The sequence below is a fragment of the Amblyomma mixtum genome, chromosome 7 (genome assembly GCF_055824585.1).
Source record: "Amblyomma mixtum isolate Tamu chromosome 7, ASM5582458v1, whole genome shotgun sequence".
NCBI classification, from domain to species: domain Eukaryota; kingdom Metazoa; phylum Arthropoda; class Arachnida; order Ixodida; family Ixodidae; genus Amblyomma; species Amblyomma mixtum.
Window position 1 is genome coordinate 74,486,570 of NC_143018.1, and position 19,620 is coordinate 74,506,189.

Consider the following 19,620-nt stretch of genomic DNA (forward strand, 5'->3'; position numbering starts at 1 on the left):
GGCTGTTCCTTCTTAAGGACGTCACCCCTTATTATCGCGTTTCGACGAGCAGGCAGCGTGAGTAGACGAATGGTTTTGCTCGCATTTGACGTTCCGAAGAACAGCGTTGTAGACACCAAGCGAGGAAATAAAACTGAAAGATAGTCCGAACACTCCCAATCATGCGATAAGCCGGAGAACATATATCGTTCATGTTTTGCTTGCTGACCAAATATTTTTAGGGGAATCCCCCAAGGTGGAGTAGATTTGTAATAAGGGAGTAATTACTCATTGACGTCCACCCGAGCGCAGCCATACGGCCACAAAGGAAAGCTATACAGCTTTCACAGAAACTTCGTAGTTAAAGAAAAAATTCGTCCTGGTCCGGGGTTCGAACCCGGGACCACCGCCACACCGGAGCAGTCGCTCTACCAATTGAGCTAACCGGGACGGCAAGCTTATGGTAGGGCGAGAGCGAATTGATCTATAACTCGAAGTGGGAACAGTGTTGACCAAATATTTTTAGGGGAATCCCCCAAGGTGGAGTAGATTTGTAATAAGGGAGTAATTACTCATTGACGTCCACCCGAGCGCAGCCATACGGCCACAAAGGAAAGCTATACAGCTTTCACAGAAACTTCGTAGTTAAAGAAAAAATTCGTCCTGGTCCGGGGTTCGAACCCGGGACCACCGCCACACCGGAGCAGTCGCTCTACCAATTGAGCTAACCGGGACGGCAAGCTTATGGTAGGGCGAGAGCGAATTGATCTATAACTCGAAGTGGGAACAGTGTTGACCAAATATTTTTAGGGGAATCCCCCAAGGTGGAGTAGATTTGTAATAAGGGAGTAATTACTCATTGACGTCCACCCGAGCGCAGCCATACGGCCACAAAGGAAAGCTATACAGCTTTCACAGAAACTTCGTAGTTAAAGAAAAAATTCGTCCTGGTCCGGGGTTCGAACCCGGGACCACCGCCACACCGGAGCAGTCGCTCTACCAATTGAGCTAACCGGGACGGCAAGCTTATGGTAGGGCGAGAGCGAATTGATCTATAACTCGAAGTGGGAACAGTGTTGACCAAATATTTTTAGGGGAATCCCCCAAGGTGGAGTAGATTTGTAATAAGGGAGTAATTACTCATTGACGTCCACCCGAGCGTCAATTGGTAGATTAGCTCATTCTGCTTCCGGCAGCCGAGCTGAACGGATCGCAGGGTCATGGGCTCCAGCGGAGCAGCGATAGCGGCCTTTGACGGCCGCGGAAACAGGATCGATGACTGCGGTGATAAGGATTACCAGATTATTTTGCCGACACTGCCAACAGGACGTGTTGTTTTCAACACCGTTTTTCTTCACGGCGACGTGCGAGCGAGGCCGTTCCGGGTCGAGGATTTCGGGGACGCCCTGGCCGAGACCGGTATGCTCCCCGACGTGGTCGCGTTGGGGGCGTACCAAATCAACCACGTGTGGGCGGTTACCCTGCGGAACACGGAGGCAGCAAAGAAGTTGCTCGCCTTCAACGAGCTGCAAGTTAAGAAACGCCGCTGCCTCATTATCGACCCCGAAGACCAGCAGGTAAAGCTGCGGCTACACTGGATGCTTCACGGTGTGGCCGACGACGACATCAGGACGGCATTCGCGGCGTTTGGCAAAGTGACCGACGTTACGCGTGAGCGGTGGCGGATACAAGGCGTCAATGACAAGAGCTCAACGACAAGAACGGTCCTACTGAAGTTGAAGCCCGGCTTGAAAGTGGATGACCTGCCACACCAGGTACGTGTCGCCGGAGAGTTGGTTCTTGTCGTAGCGCCTGGGCGTCCAATGCAGTGCTTGCGCTGCCATGGTACAGGCCACGTGCGGCGTGAATGCAAGGTTCCCCGCTGTACGAAATGCCGGCGGTACGGCCACGCGGATAATGAGTGTGTCCGCACTTACGCGGTGGCTACGGGCGGGGCGTCGAAAGACGACTCTGCGGAACTCCTGATGGATGTAGTCGAGGCTGAAGAATCAGCGAAAGGCATAGAGGAACCCGAACCGCAAGCAGGATTGACGGGCTCTTCGGGACCCTCCAGCAGCGATGCCGGACGCAAGCCTGAAGGGACAGAACCTACTAGAAAGGAGACGAAGGCGTCGAGCGGTGAAGTAAGCGTGCCAGCGTTCCAACAAACCGAGCCAGCGTCTCTGACCGAGGAGAACCTTGACCAGAGTGGCGCCCGCACGGCCGGCGTCCCTGCCCCAGCGAAGCGGCCACACGCCCAGACTGGAACCGAAGACGCCAAGGCGGAGGCCCCCAGCGTCGAAGAGCCGCCGGCAAAAACGACCCAAGGACGGCGGTCGTCCATCCGGCTACGATCAAATGTGTCGACGGAGAGGAGAGCCCTTGACAAGCCGCCCCCGCTGCCAGGCCTGGCACCAGCACCGGATGGCTCCGGTGTCAATGATGTCGTCTAGCCAAGCGCTAGACGTGAAGGGTAAGCACCATATCCCCGGCCTCTTTCTTCTGCATTAAAATGGCTCATGCGTTCCCCATGAAAGTCGGTACACTTAATGTCAGGGGACTGGCAAGTAAGAAGAAGCAGAGCCAGGTGTACCGCCTTTTAACTGAGCACGACATTGACGTCCTGGCAGTGCAGGAAACGAAAATTGACGGGGAAGAGCAGACCGGGGACATGGTGAGACGTTTCACGTCTAGGTTTTTTGCAGTTGTTGCCCACGCTGTAGGAACGTCTGCGGGTTGTGTCATCTTTGTAAAGAATTTACCGGGACTTGAGGTTCAGGCATATACGGCGTGTCCTTCGGGTCGATTTGTTTTGGTTGACCTCCTGTACGACAAAACATATTGGCGCATCATTTGTGTGTACGCCCCAAATGCGGTGGATGAGAGAACAGAGTTTTTTCAACGCGTACAAAAGCACTTCAGTTGTGAGAAATGCCTGATCGTAATGGGCGACTTCAATTGCGTCCTGAGAGGCTGTGACAAAACCAGTGCAACGGCATTTAGGGACAGAAGCACTGAAGTACTCTCAGAAATTATAGACACGTGCAACCTCGATGATGTGGCCGAGTGTTTAGAGGGCGAGCGTTGTGTGAGACTCACCCATTTTCAACGGTCAAGCCATGCACGGCTAGATCGCATTTATGTGTCACCGAACGTTATTTCAAAATGCAGTAGCTACAATGTAGTACCGGTATCATTTTCGGATCATTGTTTAGTGCAGTGTGGGATAGGGACAAAGAAACGAGGAAATCAGTTTTCTTGGGAGATGTGGAAATTAAATAATAAGCTCATTACAGACGACATCTTTAGCAGGAAAGTCAACGAAGAAATCAGTAAATTAAAGCCGAGCGGGGAACTGAAAGTATGGCAGCAGTGGGAACTTTGCAAACAACAAATAAAAATAGCAGCAATCGAAAGGTCAAGCTGCATACGACAAGAGGAGAAGCGTGAGGAGGACAATTTAAGATCTTTACTAGCTAAACTTCTCGAAAGAGAAAGCGAAGAGCCTGGAAAATGGATGGATGACATTAGGAAAATAAAAAATAAGATTGAACTCTTTGAAGAAGAACGCTATCGTGGCGCACTGGTGCGGGCTAGGGCGCAAGATATAGCTGATGGGGAGACACCTTCAAAACGAGCGCTAGGAATGGAAAAAACGCATGCTCAACGAAACCACATTGAACAGATTGAATGGGGCGGGGCGTTATCTGGAGAAAGCGGGCATATCCAGCAGGCATTTCTTGAATATTATCAGGCGCTGTTTGCAAAGCAAGAAGTGGATGTGAGCGCATTCAAGGAAAAGTTTCTTGGCGCTTTGCCGCGATTAGATGACGAACAGAAAGAAAGGCTGGAGCTGTCGATAACTGCGTCAGAGGTCGAGCAAGCGATAGAAAATTTGAACCTGGGAAAATCTCCTGGACCTGATGGGTTAAGCGCCGCTTTTTACAAAGCATATAAACACGAAATAGTGCCAGTACTGACAGCAGTTTTTAACGAAGCCTACAAAGAAAATGAATTGCCCCCGTCTTATGGTAAATCACATACAGTGCTAATCCCTAAATCTGATGACGCAGAAAAGTTAAAGCAGGTCACAGCATATCGTCCTATCGCCCTCACAAACGTGGATTATAAAGTTTTCATGAAGATTTTAGCCTGTAGACTACAGTCAGTAATTCAGGATATAGTCGGTCCCCACCAGACGTGTGGGATCAAGGGACGCTCTATTGTTTCCAATATTCATAAAGCGAGGTGTGTGCTGGAATGTTGTGATTACACAAATAGCTGGGTAGCCATCCTTCAGCTAGATCTTGAGAAGGCATTCGATTGTGTTTCGCACGATATCCTGTTCTGCATACTCGACCATGTGAATTTAGGGTCCATTATTTGCGAGGGAGTGGCCTTGGCGTACCGGAGCTGCACGACAAGATTAATTGTAAATAAGAGTTTGGGGGCCCCCATTAGCCTGCAGCGTTCGGTGCGCCAGGGTTGTCCTCTCAGCCCTCTTCTATTCTGCATTTACATTGAAGCGTTGTGTTTGAATATCATAGAAAGTGAAAAAATTCGAGGATTCCAGCTACAGGCAGCAGAAGTTAAGCTGCTGGCTTATGCGGATGATGTCGCGGTGTTCACAGTGAACCGGGAAGGTATAACCGAGGCCGTGGCATGCGTAAAGGAATTCACCACGATCACCGGTAGTAAAGTGAATTGGTCAAAGTCCCTGGGGCTTTGGCACGGTGAATGGCCAACGAAGCCCGGTAATTTTGCAAACGTGTCCTGGGTGACGACCCCAGTAAAGTACTTAGGCGTCCCACTGGACGGTTATCGCGATAGCGATTCGTACTGGAAAGCACAGACGCAAGCCACACGTGAAAAGGTGGAAAGGTGGAAAGGGCGACACCTTTCAATTTTCGCAAGGGCCACAGTGTGCAATCTGTTTTTTATGTCTAGGCTGTGGTATGTGATGCAAGTGTTGCACTGTGCAAGGATGAACGTACAGAGACTGCACCGGATCTTTGCCGTTTTTGTGTGGGCTGCGGACTGGGAACGCTGCAGCCGGACCAATTTGTTTAGGCGGGTGAAGGATGGCGGCCTGAGTCTGGGACACTTATTTCTGCGGCAGATTGTAAGCAGATTTTGTTTTGTGCGCGATGTAAGCGATCCGTTTTTGCGCACTGTGTGCCAATTAAGGCTCGGAAATGCACTGCCGGACTTTGTTGTCACAACCGAAAGTTTCTCGGGACGTATTTTTGGTTACTTTAGAGAGGTTGTCGCGAGTGTTCGATTCCTGTCGGTTCGATTTTCGTATGAATATTTATCTTCTGTTAGCAGGAAAAAGTTGTATAAAGATTTGTGCGATGTAGTTCTTCCACAACCTATGTACAGGGCCTTATACAATGGAGGCCAGGGACGCGACGTACTTAAGCGTGTGAAGGCGATGCAGGTGCCGCCAAGTGCAAAAACTTTTTTCTTTAAATTACATACCGGAACACTACCAGTAAAGGAATTCTTGGAAAGGAAGCAGTTATTTCTACCTTGGGGATCACATTGTTTAATTTGTAAACAACCAGAAACAATAGACCACGTTTTTTTGCACTGTTGGGAGGGGGTATACTTTTGGGACATCTTGCAACGGACTTTAAAAAAGGAATTTCCGCTCGACGCTCATGGTATCCGGTACTTGCCTGTAGAGAGTGAGGATGGGACACCATTCGACCTCATTATGCTAATGGGCCTCCATTGTATTTGGCGCTCCAGAATGGCAGGATATCATTGCGATCTTGATGCACGGCCAGCACGGATCTATTTTCGGGAGTGCATGCATAAGTATATTGAAGTTCAGAAACTTGCTCCTGAAGCTCCCGAGTGGCTCGAAAGAGTCGAGCCTTTGGTGACGCTTAAGGAGTTTTAATATGACGAAGCCACGCACCCCCGGGCGGATAGTGTTGTTAATTATTGCTCATTGCGCTCTGTAAGTGTATTTGTGTACTGTATTTGTATTTGTGTATTTGTATGTGTGTATTTGTGTGTGTGAAATCAGGCAATAAATAAATAAAAATAAAAAGATTAGCTCAATTGGTAGAGCGACTGCTCCGGTGTGGCGGTGGTCCCGGGTTCGAACCCCGGACCAGGACGAATTTTTTCTTTAACTACGAAGTTTCTGTGAAAGCTGTATAGCTTTCCTTTGTGGCCGTATGGCTGCGCTCGGGTGGACGTCAATGAGTAATTACTCCCTTATTACAAATCTACTCCACCTTGGGGGATTCCCCTAAAAATATTTGGTCAACACTTCGAGTTATAGATCAATTCGCTCTCGCCCTACCATAAACTTGCCGTCCCGGTTAGCTCAATTGGTAGAGCGACTGCTCCGGTGTGGCGGTGGTCCCGGGTTCGAACCCCGGACCAGGACGAATTTTTTCTTTAACTACGAAGTTTCTGTGAAAGCTGTATAGCTTTCCTTTGTGGCCGTATGGCTGCGCTCGGGTGGACGTCAATGAGTAATTACTCCCTTATTACAAATCTACTCCACCTTGGGGGATTCCCCTAAAAATATTTGGTCAACACTGTTCCCACTTCGAGTTATAGATCAATTCGCTCTCGCCCTACCATAAGCTTGCCGTCCCGGTTAGCTCAATTGGTAGAGCGACTGCTCCGGTGTGGCGGTGGTCCCGGGTTCGAACCCCGGACCAGGACGAATTTTTTCTTTAACTACGAAGTTTCTGTGAAAGCTGTATAGCTTTCCTTTGTGGCCGTATGGCTGCGCTCGGGTGGACGTCAATGAGTAATTACTCCCTTATTACAAATCTACTCCACCTTGGGGGATTCCCCTAAAAATATTTGGTCAACACTGTTCCCACTTCGAGTTATAGATCAATTCGCTCTCGCCCTACCATAAGCTTGCCGTCCCGGTTAGCTCAATTGGTAGAGCGACTGCTCCGGTGTGGCGGTGGTCCCGGGTTCGAACCCCGGACCAGGACGAATTTTTTCTTTAACTACGAAGTTTCTGTGAAAGCTGTATAGCTTTCCTTTGTGGCCGTATGGCTGCGCTCGGGTGGACGTCAATGAGTAATTACTCCCTTATTACTTGCTGACGCAAAAGCTATTTTCATCTGCTTGAAGGGCGCTTATCAACACTCTGCGTGCTTTATGCTTCAGCGTGGCGACGAAACTAAAAGGCCGCTGTGAAACTGAACTGAAGCTGCTCTGCAGCCGTGCTCGCAGCAGTTCGGAACAGTTATCATGATGCCACTCCGTGTATGTCAAGCGACAAGGCTCCGAATTATAGGGATGTCACTGGGCGGCGCATCGCAGAAGGAGATGCTAAAGCAACTGGAGTGGCTGGGGCTTCAGTGGGCAGAATCATACGTGCCTACTGGGACGAAGGTCGGATCGAAGATGCCCCTCGCTACCTCACCAGGAAAACAAAAGAATACTTGCAGATTGTTGCCTGAGCTAGTGACAACCCTTTCATAACGATAATGACCCATGTTCTCCATTCATAATGATAACGACCCATGTTCTCCGGCTTTTTGCATGATTTGGCGTGTTCGGCCTATCTTTCAGTTTTATTTCCTCGCTTGGTTGCTACAACGCTGTTCTTCGGAACGTAAAATACGAGCAAAACCATTGGCCTACTCATGCTGCCTGCTCGTCGAAACGCGATACGAAGGGGTAATGTCCTTAAGAAGGAGCAGCCTAGCAGACGACGACCCCGGCTGAGCGGACTTTGTGAGCATGCGCTTAGCCTCATCCCATTTCCAACTTCGCTCCGTCATATGGCGCTGACGAACAGAAAAGTCGCCGCTCGCGCACACCAGCTAAAGATTTGGGCGCCTGTACGCCGACTTTTCATCGCTCAAAATGGTTCGTAGTGGCAGCTGACGCAGCAGTGAAAGAATGCATATTTCAGAAACTTTCCACTTCTAGTACGGAACTGAAATTCTAGAGAATATTCTGTGCAGAAAATGCGATAATTGATGAACGCTGCCTGGATGCAGCTAGAAGGCGGGCTGGTAATGGGGCAGGTGCGAAAGCGTGCGGCTTTCCGTGACACCCGCACGAAAGCACCAACCGAGCGATGTGCATGAGGATAGATGTACTCACGTAGGGTCTCCCCAGACTTTAGTTGTCGGCGTTCCGGTACTACTTGGTGGTTCAAGGCAGAGTGGGCGCTGCAGATCGAGTTAGAGTAGCTTGGGTTGGCCGCTTGTGGGGCGTCTAAAAAATTGCGAGAGAGAAAAAGGTCGCTTTTTGACTACGGCGCCGTACCAAGGCCAAGGAACAAGAAGCAACACTGCGGGGCGCGTGTTAGGCCACACCTCGTTTAGCAAAGGTAAACTGGGTAGGAACAGCTGGTACTCTTTCATGAAGCCGAGTGAAAACGACGGGTATATGAACGGATAGACGGAAGAAAAACTGAGCTCCACCAAACCACTGATTTGATAACAGCTGGAATTGATACTGGCGCTGAAAACGTAGCTACAACGCTACCCGGGCACAAAAGACAAGAGGCACACAATGCACAAAAGACTCACACTCGGTCTCCCTAGAGCTGGGTCTTCAGCGTTGAAGTCCTGCTTGGTTATTCAGTGCGAAATAGAGGCTAAATAGTGTGCTACAACTTCATCACAAAAGCAGACAGTGTAGCACCTATAGACACTGTCACATTTGTTTAAAAGTCCGCTGGTTCTCTGTTGCGCCCTGTACAGTTTGTCTGAGCACCACGCCCCCGCTCTCTCACGTTTTTATTGTTGCGCCATCAAGTGGCAACCACGAGCAACGAGGCTGCACAAGGTGATGGCTTTTCTCCCTCTTTTTTTTTATTCCATACTGCCCATCGCCTTTTGGCAGCCACGGCAGAAGCGGGCATATGACGAGTACAAATGCATGGTGTATAAGAGATAACAAAAAGAAGAAAAGAAAGGAAATCGGCATACAGTTCAATTTCTGCGATAGAAATCAGGCCACAAACAAAAGTAAAAAAGCGCCGCATTGACATGCAGGGCACAACGCATCAAAAACATACTCTCGAAGAATGAAACCCAGTATATATAAGTTAATGACTTGATTTGACAGCGGATAAAAAGGCTTCAGGTGATGAAAGAGTTGCCACACCACGAGTAACCAATTCTAATAGACAATCGTACTTTGAAAGAACGACATCTTGCATGCATTGATTGTGCACTGAGAGATTGCAGTTGTTTTGTCATGTTTTTTCCCAGTCTTTCGTGTTCTATTATGCTTCATATAAGCCTGAAAATATTTTTTTTTGTGAGATAATTCATGATGGCGAAGAGCATTATCAAACGATACATTTATCGACGAGATTCATTCGGGCCAACAGCCGAGCACCATCATAGACTTTGTCCCAACGCGAGACCCCACCCACACACACCTACACCCCCCCCCCCCCCGCACTCAGACGTACACACATGCACACACGCGCGCGCTCGCACACCCCCCACGCACACACCACCTCACACACACCCCTACACAGCCCCCCCCCCCCCCACACACACACTCCCACACACGCCGGCTAGCACGCACGCACACACACACACATACACGCACGGGAGCACACGCGCGAACACGGGCGCACACTTATCACACGCACACACGCTCACACAGGCACGCACGCACGAACCGCTAGCTTTTCTTGTTATGGGACTAGTAGTGCTTTCGCTTTAAAGTAGGTGTCCTGCTCCTACCCAATCAACTCTAAAAAAAGTTCCAAGGCGGCATGGGACGGCCGTCCTCTCATGGCAGTTTGGTAGGAGGATTAGTCTCTTCATTATAAATCACATGCCGACCAGCCAGATCTCTCCCGAAATATTGCTTTACAACACTTTTAATGTACCGTAAAGTGCGTAATACAAATAAAGTAAAAACATTTTTTTCTGTACTTGACTTGCAAAGAGAATGCAGTCGGTGGAAAAAAAAAGAAACTGGTGCCGTAGTGGACGGCTCCCATATATTTTGGATCACATGGTTATTTTTAACGCACACTAAAATCGTTCAGCTGAAAAGTCATTTTCCGTTTCGCTCCTAAGCAACGGCCGCCGCTAAAGCAGTGATTAAACCCTCATATTCGGCCTCATCAGCCGAGCACCTTATTCCCTGTGCCTTTTTAGAAGCCGTAAGGATGCAAGTACCACCGCAGGTGCGGCAAGAAAATTATTTTGACGCTATGAGGAACTCAACAAGGCAATGACCAACGGCTGTCCAAAGTCTTTTTATATTAAAACATTGCACAAATCGGGCCCGTCTCGGTGCTGGCGAAATGATGCACGTCTGCTTCGTAGTGCTTTAAAAAACGAACGTATGATTCCAAGCGCAATGTCACGCACGCATAACGGATTGTGCTCAACATTCTTATTCACACTTGAGCTCCCCCCGCTTCTGGGTTCCAACCGAACTGCTGAACCCGCATTTCGATGGAGGCGATACTTGCGTGCTGTGCGATGTCAGCGCACGTTAAAGATCCCCAGGTAGTCAGTCGACATTATGCTGCGTGTTCCGTTCTTTTTTTCATTAAATACTGCCAGCTGCCTCTTAGTGGGCAAGGCAAGAGTGTGTACACTATGTGTAAAAATGGTTGGTCTATCACAGACAAAAAAAACAAGAAAACAGCTCATGAGTATACTGTGAAGCTTTTGCGCAAAAACCGAGCTCGTGAAGTAAATAAAAAGGCGTCATCTTTCGATTCAGGCATGGAAAGCTTCAGAAGCGAACATTACAAGAATGAAACCAAGTGCATAAAACTTACTGGCTTGATCTGACTGCAGATAAAAATGCTTTCCGGGATGATAAGGCGGCCTCATCGCAAGATAACTTATTCCAGTCCGCTATATTTCTTGAAATAAACGACAGCTTGTTTTGAATGCCAATGGGCTTAGGCATTACTATTGTTTATGTCATGTTTGTGCCGAGTCTTTCGCAATCTGTTGTGCTGCATATATGTCTAAAATTCTTTTTTTCTATGACAACTGACCATGACGATCGACATTATCAAACCATGCATTTGACTACGAAATTCAAAGGTGGGAAAACCGCAGTGGCTTCGAAGGTCAGATACTGACAGACAGACAGATTTACAGACAGACAGATTTATTTGACATCATGTGTACACAATGTCGGGAACATGGCCAAAAAGCCGGAAAAAGCGCGGCTTGGCAGGGCCCATGTTCCCTATTAATAAAGGCTACATATGTTATGAATTCTGGTAACAAACACAATTTGACAACAGCAATGATTATGAAATGGTATAAAGATCACCGTTAAAAAACATAGTTTAGTATTCAATTCGACATAGGAGTATGAAGTAGCAATGAGGGTTATTAAGAAAGTCAATTTGGAATACAAGTGATTAAGATATGTTACAATGATAATGCTTATTAATAGTTTACTATACAATTCAACATAGCAATATGAAGTAGCAATCAAAAGTGCAAAACAGAATTTGGAAAATACAAAACTATCACAAATTATCACAGTTCAAATCAAACAGTATGAAAAAGTTTACCACACAGACATTTGTCGCTGGACAGAAATGATCATGTAATATTGCCGAGTGAGTTGAGTAATGATGGCAGTCTGTAACTTAGTGCCTGGGTTCCGTAGTTAGTTCGTTGTTAGTTAGACTGATACCTGTCTTCCATAGACGAAATGTATCAATCGAAGTTCTCCTCCCGCGATGTACTTATAATGTACGTTTTCGCGTGCATGTCATTCATCATGCCTACAACGTGTTGTACACACGTCCATGTCATTGAGACAGCTGTATCCTCTCAATAAACAATGCAAGAAAGATAGTCAGGACGAAAAACAAATGCTATAGGGTCGCTTAACTCATCTAAAGAGGGAATGGGATGGGGTATGTTCTGGATCCATTGCACACGGATGGAATTTGTGGGGACTGGCTCCGCGTTGACCCTTTTGGGTTGCTTCCCCCCGATGCAACCTCTTTCTCCACATTTTCTATATACGCCGACGACATCACCATATGGACCAACTCCCGATCCGATGGAGCGATTGAAGAATCATTACAACGAGCTTTCAGCACGTGATTCTATCGAGTTGCTCATTGACAACCACCCAATGCTCCAGTAACCAAGATTATGGTCCTTGGCAGGTTGATTCAGAATAATACAACACGCAGGCTACGCATCACTGCACACCAGAAAAGCTGTCTGGTGACGCACATTGCCACTCGTCGCAATAGCATGAGAGCAGCGTACATATGCAGGATCATGCAATCATTCATGACAAGTCCAATGACATACGCCTGCCCGTACTATAATCTACGTTGCTGAGACGAACGGGCACTTAATATTAATATCCTAGTTGGAACTGCATACAAGGCGGCCCTTTATCTGCCAGCCTACGCCATAATCTTTGCGCCACCGCGACACGCACACACGCACACACCACAAGCTTTTCTTGTAAAGGGACTCGGAATTCTTTTGCATCAAATGTGTGTCTTCCGCTCCTAGCCAATCAACCCGAAAGAAGGTGCCGAGTCGGCACAGGACTGCAGTTCCCTCCGGAAATATCGACAACCTGGGATTCTTTACCGTGCACTGACATCGCAAAATACACGGGCCTCTAGATTTTCGCCTCCATCGAAATTCGGACGCAGCGGCCGGGATCGAACCCGCGTCTTTCGGGTCAGCAGCCGATCGCGGTAACGACTCAGCCACCACGGCGGGTCAATTAATTATGCAGTTAGAAGCCTTAACTGTGTTTAAGATTAATTATGTGCTTCCTTTGAGAGACGCGCCGTCACAACCCTGAGGAAAAGAGGAGCAACTAGAGGCAAAGAGAAGTAATTAGAGCCGGCGAGGAGGCTTTAATGCTTTCGCATTACTCCAATGCGGTTTCCGCAGTGCCGTGTGACTTTTTTTCCGGAGCCCTCCGCTTCGGCACCTCTTTCTTTCTTCGCTCCCTCCTTTACCCTCCCATACAACGTGGTTCGGGTATCCACCCAGATATGTGGGACACAAGAGCGAAACGCCACCTCCCACGGCGAGAACGGAGGAACGGACAACCGGAAGGTGGCTGCCACGGGGAGATCCCCGAGGGTGGCTAGGAGCGTAAGACGCCACCTTCCAGCTGTGGGAGGTGGCGTGTGAAGAGCTGCGCTGAAACTTCGCCCTTCTGACTATCGTAGCCTTGTCAATTTTCGTGCTTTTATTCACTTCGGTGTAACGGGGAATCACTTGAACACTTTCTTCTGACTCCCCGCATAAGCTAGACATATATGCGCTGGCCATGAATAGTGTACTCAAGCAAGCTTAGCACTCTGCTCCATATCCAACCATTGTCCAGTGGTGAATATATTTTCCTTGAATACATTGTTGAGGCATGGACTGAAAAATCTGTCCTTTATTTAAATGTTGAAGTGCAACTGAGGAGCTTAGAGACAAGTACAGACATTATAGGATGAACTCAATTCACGAGTGTGGTGGCGAACTGATGTGGAAATTTTATTGCAACATACAGATTGTCCGCCACCCAACATTCTCAATCTCACTGTAAGTAAGTATTTGGAAATGAGCTCTTCCTCCCGACACTCCTTTCAGCTGCAATAATCATGAATCTTTTACATCAATTTACGCTCTAGTTTTTCAATTTGCAGTTTATCAATGCGAAAGCATTATATGGCTCGTCGGCAGCTGGTTTTATCGCTGGTTTTGTGACCAGCGGCAGTGCTCACAAAACTGCCAGATGACGTGAACGTGGTATACACAGAAAAATAACATTTCTTCCATAATGCAAAAAACAGCGCGAACAAACGGGGACTAGACGAAGAATACACAGGAACAAGCGCTTGTTCCTGTGTATTCTTCGTCTAGTCCCCGTTTGTTCGCGCTGTTTTTTTGCATTATGTATCACCAACTCGCCCACTTATCTATCCTGTTACATTTCTTCCTTAGGTGCAGGGGATGGAACTAAGGACTTTCAGATTGCTAGGCGAGCATAGAACCCATGGGTGACAAAACCACTTTGCTTCTTGGCGAACATAGGCGCGCGTAGAATACGCGTTTTCTCACGACTGTATGGTAACGAACATGTACACTTCGTATAAAAATCGAAGCACTGATGCATTGTCCAGTTCTAAAATATCACTTATCAGCAAGACAATGCAGCAATGCGCAGCGCGAATAAAAAATAAATGGTGCGAAAATTTTGCATTTATCTCTCTCCATTAGGAACCGAGTCGTAGAGTACGGATCTGCGTCAGAATTCAAGAACAATACGTCTCACGTCAGGTCTCATCGAGGGCGCTTAGTTATCTGGTAAGGCGCATAGGACTGGACTCAAGCGGCAAGTATATTCCTGAGATTTGCGAGCCCATCTGAAGATTTCACTGACCATGACCTGACACGTGCTCTCTGAGGTCCTCTCTATTTGAACTTGTGAATGAGCACAGGGTACAGCGGTAGCCCTATGCGCTAGCGTGAGTCAGCATATGGCACTTTAAAGGCTTTCGTCTAGTCGATGCAAAAGCGCATACGTCACACTTGAAGGGTCTTTCCCCAGTGTGAATTCGCTTGTGCCGTATTAATTTTGAAGACTCTGCACTTGTGAAAGGGCACATATCGCATTTGAACGGCTTCTCGCCAGTATGCTTTCGCATGTGCAGAACTAGAGTGTCAGAGCGAGCAGCTTTAAATGTGCAAAAGTCGCACTTGAACGGTTTTATCCCAGTGTGCGTGCGCTTGTGTCGAGCTAAATTTCCAGAGTCCGAAGTTGTAAAAGGGTAGACATCGCACTTTAAGGGTCTTTCCCCTGTGTGCGTATGCTTGTGCCGAAATAAGGCTGAAGATTGTGCAGTTGTAAAAGGGCACACATCGCACTTAAAGGGTCTTTCCCCAGTGTGTGTTCGCTTGTGTCGAGTTAAAGTTGAAACATATGCAGTTGCATAAGGGCACATATCGCACGTCACCGGTTTTTTGCCACTGTGCGTACGATTGTCGCGAGTTAAGGCTGAAGAGTATCTTGTTGCGAGAGTTCCCATATCGCATTCTGAGGGTTTCTCGCCGGAGTGCGTACTGCCATGTGGAGCGACACTTCTAGACTCTGCAGGTGTAAATTGACCCCGGTCGTGAATCAAGGGGTTTTCGCCAGTTTGCGTACTATTTTGCGAAGCGACATTTCTCGAGTGTGCAGCTGTAGAAGGACGCGTGTCGTGATGGAAGGGGCTTTCGCCAGTGTGCGTACGATTGTGCCTAGTTAACGTTGAGGAGCCTTCAGTTGTAAAAGGGCACTCAAGACTCTCATACGGTCGCCCTCGTGAGTGGCAGCGCATATCTCTCTTACAGTTGCACTTCGCACACATCGCTGGGTACTTTGAGCATTTAAATGGCTCTCCTCGTGTCTCAAGGTGCATGGGCCTCATAGCATCGGCGAAGTTCGCTGAAACGCATTCGCTGGAGGGGCAGCTGAACACGTCTCCTTTCAATGCAGGTGGCTCCGGCTGAACTGAATTCGGTTCCATGAGCGAATGTGGCGCTAGGGGTCTTTGCTGGTCGTGTTCACCACCCTTCGACGATGGTTGTTGTCCGCCAATGAGCCCAGAACACAACCTCCGTCGTGGTAGTCATTAGAGCACACCGCTTCTGAAATTAAAGTTAATAGAATGTGTGGGGTTAGAGCAAATCAGTTTTTTTTTTTCGACATACTCACTCCGCAATATTTTCTTGCTTTGGTTCAAGCATGCCACATTGTTGTTTGCATCTAAGAATATTTCTCGCAAAGATTGATGTTAAAATAACACGCAGGACGCGGACATTTTAAGGCAACGCACCACGCAAACGACATCTCAAGCATTAAGGAGTGGACTCATTTAAGATTTCAGAATAGTGCTAATAGTGTATCAACTGGCGTATGCAGATGTACGGGGTTTCTTGAAGCGTGTCAAGGCAGCTCGGGTATCGCGCTTTATCATAGGGTTTATTTCATGTCGTTTTTTGTGTATGGGGCGGGGCAAAAGGTGGTGGTGGTTCGATGACAGCGAGTGGGCGCAGATGTAGAGAGATACAGAGAAAGGGAAAAGGCAGGGATGTTAACCAGAAAGGTTTCCGGTTGGCCACCTCGCACTGGGGAAGGGAATGACGGGATTAAAGAGGGAAGAGAGAAGGAACGGGAAACACAGACACAATCGGTCAATCAAGGCAGTCTCCCTCAAAAAAAAAAGAGTGCCGTGTAAGCCTTGATGGCAGTCGACTGTTGTGGCCGCGGACTGAGCATCTTGGCCTCTGTGAAAGGGCAAGGATCAAGGCTTCCCAGAGCACAACGCAGCTTACGTCTTTCGTTCACAAACACGGGGCACTCACACAGGAGATGACTGACTGTCTCTGTACAGAAGCAGTTTACACAAGAAAGGCTGTCGGCCTTCGCGATCCGGAAACCATATTGATATGTGAAGGCAGCACCCAGCCATAGACGCCACAGTAATGTTTCTTCACAACGCGCTTGATCACATGGAAGACGGAGGCGCGGTCCAGAGTACACTGCCCTGAGGAGATGGTTGCAGAACTCTCCCGCGTTCCACGCTGAAATTGTGAGCTCCAGCCTCAAAGAACGAAGTCCACACGACGCGTCAGCTCTAATTTGGTGCAGAAGCTTTCACTTAAAATATACTGATGGTCAGGTGCTGCAGCAAAGCCGGAGTTATGAATATGCTTCAAATTTGCTTTTAACCGTTGTAAAAATTAGCCATTCATTATCTACCCAATGCTTTTAACATTCAGCGTGTAAATTCTTGCTGTTCCGAAAAAAGTGCTCTGGCTAAAGTTTGATTGAACAATGTCGGCGCGCTCCAGTGGAAATCTTTTTCAGCCCATCCTTGGCATCCTTAGTTGCAGATTGTCCTTGTAGATGCGCGCCTGCCGCCACATCTCGGAACACAGTATGCTGCACATCCTACGGCTGTGACCTTCTAGCCTGGGGTCGGTCTAGCCTGGGTTCGGTCCTGTCAAAATCATGCTTTCATAGCATGCAGTTTAGCTTTCAAGAACAAATAACAAGGCTAGTGGTCGCAGGGTTTCCCGAAACCAGTGACGTCATAATGAGAACGTGCGACATGTTGCTGAAAAAAGTAAAACAATCGAGGGCAGTTTTCCGGAAGCAAGAGGGGGTTGGGTAGAGAAAAGCTGAAAAACCTGTTGTTCTGCCATATGTATATATCCTATCACATAATTCGAAGAATGCAGCCAGAAGGTATGATGTTGGTGTGGTCTTCTCGGCACCAAATAAGTTGTCGAAAATTTGAAGCTTGGTCGGGCGAAGCATGAATTTGCTTATGTTCCTTGTAAAGTGGGTGTGGTATACAGGATCCCGTTATGTTGTGACAGTGTATGCAGGTCAAACTGGAAGGTGTATCAGTGTTCGGTTACGGGAACACGAGAGATCACTAGAGATTGGTAGGTGGTCGAATCTGGTTACGCATTGTAAGGGGTGTAATGGCTGCATCCATTTCTATCACAGACAGTTGTTTTAGATTCCCATTCGGCAAAGATCAACGGGGAAATCATAGAGGCCTAACATATCATGAGATTAGAGGAAGAATGTGTCAGTGACCCTTTCATTGCTTTAACAGAAAATGAGGTTAGATTTCTTGAACAATGCATGCATAGGGAGTTGTCAGGACATGGTTTCTGGTTTTTGATGATTGTGCAGTTATAGTGTTGCTTGGCTGGGATATAATTGTGTTTTCATCAATAAACTTTAGTTTCGAGACAGCGTTTGTCCTGTTTGCTCTTCATCCTCATCTTTAGCGCTGTTTATCCATTATGTCACCCTACCAACTAGCACAGATGTCTCTTCTTTTGCCCATCCTTGCGTTGGTTTGACCTCACGAAGAAATTCCACTGGGGCGGATGATCTTTCTCTTCTGACATGGCCTCGCCTATGGGGCGCCTGATTTTAATGAAGCGGCTGTTCGGTAGGTTAGCTTGGCGTGATGATGTCATAACTGTGACACAGCGTATACGGCGATGGCGGCGGAAGAGGGGTGAAAGGTTATGTCCGTCTATGCAGCTCGATCCAGCTTCTCTCATTTTTGCGATAACTACTCAATTTCGGTAGCTTATCAACCAGTCTACTTTTGGACCTTGCATAGATCGGAAAGAAATATAGCGACGGAATATCGACAACCTAGCACCGAGACCTATGCATGCATCTATAATATCCCCATTCCAACTTCAGACGTCCTATTACCCCGGTAAGCCTATTGTCACCGCGCTTGCTGTTTTTCGCCTGTCCTTTCCTTCTTCGCGTACAAGATCGATCGGTTAAGTTTCGGGCATTTTGAATAGTTTTACACTATACGATATAGAAAAAACGGTTACTGAAAAAGTATTACAGCCTGACTAGATACAATTCCATACTCTGTTTTTAATTCAGGATACCCTCTCAAGGACCTTCAATTTGAGGGTACCGCATCAGTGGTGAAGTACAAACTCATAATAGGAGTGTGCTTAGGCAAACATAAATGAAAGGGAAATACATAATGCATGTTAAACGCCAGCATATCCTTAAAAAGATGGGGCAAAGAAATTTTCGGAAAATAAATCTGATTGTTGAGTAGAAAAGCTAAAAAAGGCTTAAAAGGATAAATAGAAGTGCGGAAAAGAAAATTCCAAAGCAGGACAGAGCGAAACATCAAGACGCAATTAGATATATGAGAAGTTAAACAATATAAAAATAAAACAGCAAATATATCGCAATTCAGCAGTCGTTTCACGGTAGGCGGTGATAAATTTATGAAATAGTTAAAAGAGAAGCTTTTTGCGGCGTCGTAACACCTGTGTTGGCGGATGATAAGAGACAGGCGAATAATGTTACCTATTAATATTGTTCAGTAAATCCTAATATTTGCCTTCGTAACAATTACAGATACACACCTCATTGAAATCAGATTTTTAGCCGGCCCTTCGCAATAGCGATATTAGTTTTTGTAGTTTTTCACAACTTGATTTCCCTCGCTGCTGTTGCTCTGCTCTTTTGGGCCACTTCTCACGACATTCGGAAACCGCGCCCCTGCGTCAGGCCGCATTGCAACGCCAATCAAATCGCTACACCACTTGAAGCACGTACCACGCGACGTACTCTGCCCCGCCTGCGCTGGAGAAGCGAAGTGGAGAGGAGCGGGCAACACTGCGGCCTGGGCAGGACTGAAACTGTCACGTGGTACACGCGGCATTTGATTGACGTCGCTTTGCGCTTTCACGAAACCGCGTGGATTTTGAACGGCGCGATAAATGGACTAAATTTGATGAGCCACAGCAGAGACAGTAATCGCATTTGCGAAATTCTAAAAACTGCCATGGTCATCCCTGACAGGCTGCTACCAAATTTTGATTGCAATCAGATGGCTATCGGTCACATTTCGAAAGTTAACTATAAGAATTTATTAATCAGTTCACTAGTTAACATGATTCGCCTATTTTTTGACGTCCGCCAACACTGGTATTAATTCCCCGCAAAGAACTTCCCTTTACATCTGAACCGCGATTTCAAAAATTAATGGCCGGCTTCCCTGGGCGATATGGTTAACTCCAGAAAAAGCTTCACAATCAGGAGAAAGAGCGGTTAACCAATAAATTCCCTGCTGGCTGTCGTAGACGATGGGAGAATGAA

At 47.4% G+C, this 19,620-nt stretch overlaps 1 protein-coding gene across 1 annotated transcript; it reads left to right on the forward strand.

Moving 5' to 3' along the window:
• The first annotated feature begins 1,385 nt into the window (after positions 1–1,385).
• Positions 1,386–5,338, forward strand: LOC149336528 (uncharacterized). Its single transcript, XM_089552971.1, has 2 exons — positions 1,386–2,452; positions 2,536–5,338. The coding sequence occupies exon 1, from the start codon at positions 1,401–1,403 to the stop codon at positions 2,430–2,432; it is 1,032 nt and encodes a 343-aa protein (XP_089409097.1). The 5' UTR covers positions 1,386–1,400; the 3' UTR covers positions 2,433–2,452; positions 2,536–5,338.
• Positions 5,339–19,620: the final 14,282 nt, after the last annotated feature.

Bases quoted from the DNA above. Each gene is read 5' to 3' on its own strand.
- LOC149336528 (XM_089552971.1), top strand. From the start codon at position 1,401: ATGCTCCCCGACGTGGTCGCGTTGGGGGCGTACCAAATCAACCACGTG.